A 5,843-nucleotide genomic window follows, 5' to 3' on the forward strand; every position below is an offset into this window, starting at 1 on the left:
TCCGTCCCTCGCTCCTTGCCAGTTTCCCTATTGCTTTTAACTCAGGTGTTGTCTTTTCCTGCTCAGTCCACACGAAGCTGCAGCCATGCTCAGCAGCTGGTTGTGTGACCAAAGGTCAGACAGGAGCACAGAGCCATGGCCTTCCTGGGTGTGGGTTCAGGCGGACTGCCAGGCTTGGGGGCCTCTTTGGGCTGAAGGTGGCCTGAGCATCAGTGCATAGGAATGCTTTGTGCCCACCACCAAGCTACTGCAATGCATCACCCAGTACAGTGGCACCATCAGTCATCTGCGACACAATGCTAAGGCCCCAGCTGGAGCAGCACCTCACCCCCTCCCCAGGACAGGATCAGCAGGCTAGGATCATCACTTTATTCGAATTTGATTCATGGAACAAACGCGACTGCCTTCCACAAGCAGCTAGCCCAGTCAGTGGGGCTCTTGCCCGGGGCTCCATTCTGGCCTCTGGTCCTCCCAAAGCAGAGTCTCCCCCACCTTTTCACCTTCTTCAGAAGAGTCCCCATCACCGCCAGGTGAGCTTGGACAGGCCCTTCCATCCAGGGTGGGAAGAGCCCTGATCTCAGCCTACGCCAGCAGACAAAGGCACTGCAGGGCCCATAGGGTCTATAAGGGCTTTTATGGGGGTGGCTTCTGCTGGGGCTCCTGGGGGGGTGGAGACTCCCTGCCACCACTGACCATCCAGAGGTAGTCAGGTTGCACCTGGCCCTGCACAGCCTCAGTGATCAATAACTCCCCGTCCACAGAAAACACACCCCTCCCATCCTTGCACTCCAGGCGAAAGGCAACCACAGGCACGTATACCAAGTACGGGCAGTCACACTCCATGTGCCTCCCGTTCTCCATGGCTAGGAAGAGGCGCAACAGCATGGTCCTCGATACCCCTGCGCGCACGTAGAACAGATGCATAACACCAGCCGCACATCGGCCCATGGGCGCGGTGAACATCTTGCTGCTCATGTGAGTGTGCAGCAGTGCCAGCACCAGCACAAACTCCTGCTCGGGCACCACAGTCCAGTGAGAGGGCACTGGTTCCTCCAGGGGAGCAAGGTGTGAGTCCACAGGGCCGCCCTGCGGCAGCACAGGGGAAGCGGGCGTCTTACTGGAGACAGCACTTCCTATGGGGAGGTAGGCCAGTTGGCCCCGGTAGGTGCGCAGGTTCACCAAGCGAAAGAAGGTGCCCACAGTGAAGCGCTTCTCCCCCAGGCACCGATACTTCTCACTCTCCACGTCCACATCAGCCACCATGCCCCAGGCCAGGCTGAGCACAGAGAAGAGGCGAATCCCCGGGGCCGCATGCAGGGACAGAAGGTTCATGGGCTCTAGGAGTCGGCGGCATAGCAGCAGTGTGCAGTTGGTCAGGAGATCTTCATTAGTCACCTGCTCATAGCTGCAGGAGAAAAGTCACATGGGGCAGGAGGCCCCCAGCCATCCTCCCCTTCCTCCTCCTGGGGAGCGGGAGCAAGCAAAACTGTGTGGTCCCTACACAGCTGTCCAGGACAGTGACAGCAAGTGGCTGGAGCCAGCCGGGGCCACCAAGAAAGCACCCTAGAAATGACATCCAGAAGAAAAGAGAATGGACACTAACTCAGCCGATAGCAACTTAGAAAAGAAAACCTGGCAGTAGGGGCACACAGACGGCACAGAGGCCCTGGACTCTCACCCAGCATAGTGATTCAGGGAAGCTGCCAGCGCGTTCCCAGAGCCTCCTGGGAGGCTGCACAGGGGCTTCTGGATGGCAGTCTCCCAGTCTGGCCTGTCCATAAGTCCATTCACCACCTGTCGGGGCAGGAGCGGCCTCAGTTCAGGCAGCACCACCCTGCCCCGCCCCTGGATGGTCTCTAGCTCAAATCTCACCTCATGTATCAGCCCGTCCCCAGACATGATCACCAGCGCGTCCCAGCGGCCCAGCTCCTCCGCCCTCACCAGCTCCCGCGCGTGGTTCTGTCGCTCTGATGGGAGGCTTGCAACTCTCAGGGCCGGGTTCCGCCCAGGGAATGCATACACCCTCGCCCAGAAGGGGGCGTACTCACCAGTGACCATCAGCTTGAAGGAGACTTCGGCTTCGGCCAGAAGGGGCTGCACAAGCCTCTGGAACTGCTGCAGCGCCTTGCCCTTGCCGCCGCGCGGGTTCAGCAACACCAGTACGCGGCAGGGGCGCGGGAGCGAGCCCTGGGCGCTGCCGCCCGCTGTGAAAAACAAACCCGAGAGAGTCGCGTCCCCAACTGGCCACTGGGGGCTGAAGAGCGCAGCAGTGGCACTGGGGCTGAAAGCGTGGCTCCTGCAGCACCTGATAGGGAACCCAGCTGGAGGAAGCGGCCTCCGAGAGGAAATCCCGGGTGGGGCACGGCGCCCCTGACACCCCATTTCCTTGGCTCAGGCCCGGCCGGCTTTTGGCCTCATGGGGAAAAGTGTTTCTCTTCTGTGTCCCTAGCCCCTCTCTTTTGGCAGTCTATCATTTTTTGGAGAGGGAGAGCGGATCCCCTACAGCCCTTCCCAGTTAGGTCCCCACAAACCTGGATCCATGGCCTTGCCCTGCAGCTCCCGCGGCCAGGGGGTCCCCGGCGCTGTCAGGGAGCTGCCCTCCGTGACAGCGGATTCTGTCCTCAGCTCCTTATCGGTTCGGCGCAGGAGGGCATCGCGGGGCTGGTTGTGGGGCTCGCCCTCCCCGCCCAGAGCTGGGGCTCGGGGGACACCCGCGTCATTCCCTGCGGCGTCCAGATCTGAGAGATAGGAGGGGACAGCGCTGGCGGAGTCCCGGGCCACGGCTCCTGAGCATAGGGTGAGGGCACGGCCAGATCCCCAAGCCTCGCGCGGGCAGTTGCGCGCTGCTGAATTGGCATAAGCCCGCGGGTCCGGGACCTAGCTTTCTGAAAGGCCCAGAGAGCCGAGGTCCAGTGCCACCACAGGACTGAGCCCCACACTTCTAAGACGAAGGGTATCTTTCTGGGGACTTTCCTCTTTGAGTTTCGCACTCTGGCCCGATAGATGAGTCAGGGCCCAGTGGCTCGGTCCGCCTGAGGATCTCCTCACCCTGTGAGGCTGCCAGGGGAGTGGAGTCCTGATTTTTATCCCAGAATCTGAGCTGACAACACAAGGCACGAAGTTCGGGGTGAGGATCCCGGCCGCAGTCAGCCGCGTCGCCTCCTTCCCAGCGCCGGATTCAGAGCTGCTGGGGCTGCTGCGCACTCCTCAGGGACACTCGCCGCAAGTGGACAGGAAGCTGCACGGTGCGTGGCCCAGCTCTCTCCTGTGGGCCGCCCAAGAGCCACCAGTCCCGGGAGGGCAGCGAGCGCAGCCCTTCTCAAGGGGACTGGCTGGCTGTTGCGCCCACGCCATTCCCTACAGTGGCCTGGGGCGGAACGCAGCTTCCTAATCCCGGACTCAGCCCCACTACTGAGGGACAACTGAAGCGCCAGCTGGCACAGAATCCCAAGCCTTGCTGCCTCCGGCCTCGAACTTTTCGCAACTTTGTGGCGCGGCGGAGCGGGGAGGGCACTGTGCCTGGGGGCCAGCTGGCCCCGCCCCGCCTTCTTCCGGCGGGGAAGGGACCTGCGGGGAAGGGACCTGCGCTCGGCGAGACCTAGGTCTCCCACCCCTAGCTTCCCCGGGCGTCCCCGGCACTGTCCCCCGCCTGCGGTTCGCCTACGCTCGGCGAGGGGAAAAAAGCCGAGGCCGTGAATCCCGGGAACGGCGCGCCCGGGACGCAGAATTCCAGGCGCACGAAGATGAGCAACCAGCACCGGAGGAGGAGCAGACCTTGTGCAAGCTTCCCTCGGTGCGGACTTCCGCGCGGACACTGGCCGTGCGTGGCTTTGTGCTCGGGCAAGATCCAGAACTGCACCCAGACGTCGCGACCTAGCAGCTCCCTGCGCTGCTAGCAGCCACGAAGCAGGGCGCCTGCCCCAACCCAGCAGAATTCGAAGCCCATACCCCGCCCGGCGCCCACCCCTCCTCCAGGCCGGGAGGTGTCGTGCCCCACCCCGCCTCCCTGCACGGGCTCCCCTCTCTTCCTCCCTTGCTCTCCCGCCAAGGGTTATTTTTCGTTTCCTGATCAGCTCATCACTAAGCCCGAGGGAGCCTGGAGCCCCGTACCAGGCAGGGCTGGACTGGCTGCGGGCCCCGAGCCTGAGTACTAGATAGGGAGGACGAAGATTTGTCAGCAACCTTAAAAGTTGGATCTTTTCCCCAGGGTGCATTGTCGAAGCTCACCTGGACCAGAGAAGCTGCTTGCAGCGGGCGATCAGATCTGCGCTTTCCGCCCGCTGGAGAGGAGTCTGGCAGAGTGGACGGGCCTAGGGGTCCCGGCCGATATTGGAGAGAGCAGCATGGAGGGCGTGGTCCCGTCGCCCCAGCCCCTCCCGCTGGTTCCGCGGGAAAAGCGGAGGCGAACAGGGACGCGTGTGTCTGAGTGTGTATGTGTATGTGTGCGTGCGCGCGCAAGCGCGCTGCATTTCAAGGTAAGTGACCTGAACGTATCCGCGACCAACTGGAGTTAAATCCCTGGAAGGTTATTTGCGTAGACTGAAAGAAAGAAGTTGCCAAGGCCGAGTAGGTGACCTGACCAAGTAGGGCAAGATTTAGAAAAAAATAACCCCTGAAGGAGGCTGAAGAGGTCCCGGCCCGGCTCCAGGGGGCTCACGCTCTCACATCGGCGCCCACCCGCCCCCCACACCCTTCTCTGCTCATCGCTTTGTCCGGTCGAGAAGAGCCGGGTCCCGGAGCAGCGCGGAGCCAGTTAGCCTCGGTGGTTTCTTCTCATCCAGAGGACCCGGTGGGCTGGCCTCATTCCCACCTTTTGGAGGTCCCCGGGCGGACAAGGGGACGCGTAGCCTGGGACTCTCCAGCCCTGGACCGGCGGGTGCGGAGCGTCCCGTGCGCGCTCGTAGATGGTGACTCAGCGACGCGCTCGCGAATGGAGAAACTCCCGGAAACAAGAGATGGAGGAGGGGAGGGGACAGGGGCATCGTCACCCATCCCAGAGCCGCGGCGCAGGTCCGCTGGGATCCAGTCCTGCGTCCCGCCGCCCCCGACACCCCCACCCTTTGCGGGCGGGGGAGGGGCAGCCAGGCAGCAGCAGCGCCGCGGTCACGCGCAGCGGGGAGGCGAGCGGCGGCGCGGGAGGCAGCTCTGTGCGGGAACCACTGGCCAGATCTGCCCGCCTCTCCCTTCTGCCCGGCTCTCTCTCCATGTCCACTCCGGGTCCAGACTTTGGCTCGTAGAAGCCGCGAGTAGGAGGCAGTGTGCACCCCAAGATCTCAGCCTTGGAGGGGGTTGGCTGCGGAAACCGGCCGGCCAGCCGCACCACCGCCTTCCGCATCCCGGTTCGGCTCGGGAGGACATTTCCAGTCTGGCCTGAAAAGCCAGCGTCGCTAAGGTTGAAGAGGGGAAACTGAGGCACAGGGACGAAATCCTTGTGCGTGAGTTTACGACGCTTGCCTGGGGCAGGGTTCCCCTTTTTCTCTCAGGGCCCCAGGCTGGAGGCCTTGAGTCTGTGGAGCTGGCAGGGGCGGAATTGACTGGAAACAGTTGGTGAGGGAAGGTGGGGCCGCATGTGGGCTCTTTATCCCTCGGCCTGCGCCCCCTCCCTTCCCAGCGCGGAAGTCCCAGTGGCGGGGAGGCAAAGATCAGAGCCCTCTGGCCCTTGTTCCGGTGTGCACAATGCCTCCTCTGTCCTGACTGCCCCCTCACCCCTTGGCCCCCTTACCTCCACGGCCTCTGGCTCTGTCCTCATCTTGTCAGTCGCCTCCCCCATCCTGGCTGAGTTTTGCAGAGCCCTTTCCCTTGTTCTTTGCCTAAAAAACATTATCCTATTTCCAAAATCTTAC

At 62.7% G+C, this 5,843-nt stretch overlaps 1 protein-coding gene across 1 annotated transcript; it reads right to left on the bottom strand.

Annotated features, from left to right (window-relative positions):
• Positions 1-355: 355 nt before the first annotated feature.
• Sphk1 (sphingosine kinase 1) lies at positions 356-4,916 on the bottom strand. Its single transcript, XM_013506023.1, has 6 exons — positions 4,228-4,916; positions 2,532-2,738; positions 2,049-2,204; positions 1,873-1,967; positions 1,679-1,794; positions 356-1,405 (listed from the first exon to the last, which is right to left on the bottom strand). Exons 2-6 carry the CDS (start codon positions 2,539-2,541, stop codon positions 634-636), a joined length of 1,149 nt encoding a protein of 382 aa, XP_013361477.1. The 5' UTR covers positions 2,542-2,738; positions 4,228-4,916; the 3' UTR covers positions 356-633.
• Between the last annotated feature and the right edge of the window lie 927 nt (positions 4,917-5,843).

The sequence above is a fragment of the Chinchilla lanigera genome, unplaced genomic scaffold, assembly GCF_000276665.1.
Source record: "Chinchilla lanigera isolate Chin_1 unplaced genomic scaffold, ChiLan1.0 scaffold00105, whole genome shotgun sequence".
Taxonomy (NCBI): domain Eukaryota; kingdom Metazoa; phylum Chordata; class Mammalia; order Rodentia; family Chinchillidae; genus Chinchilla; species Chinchilla lanigera.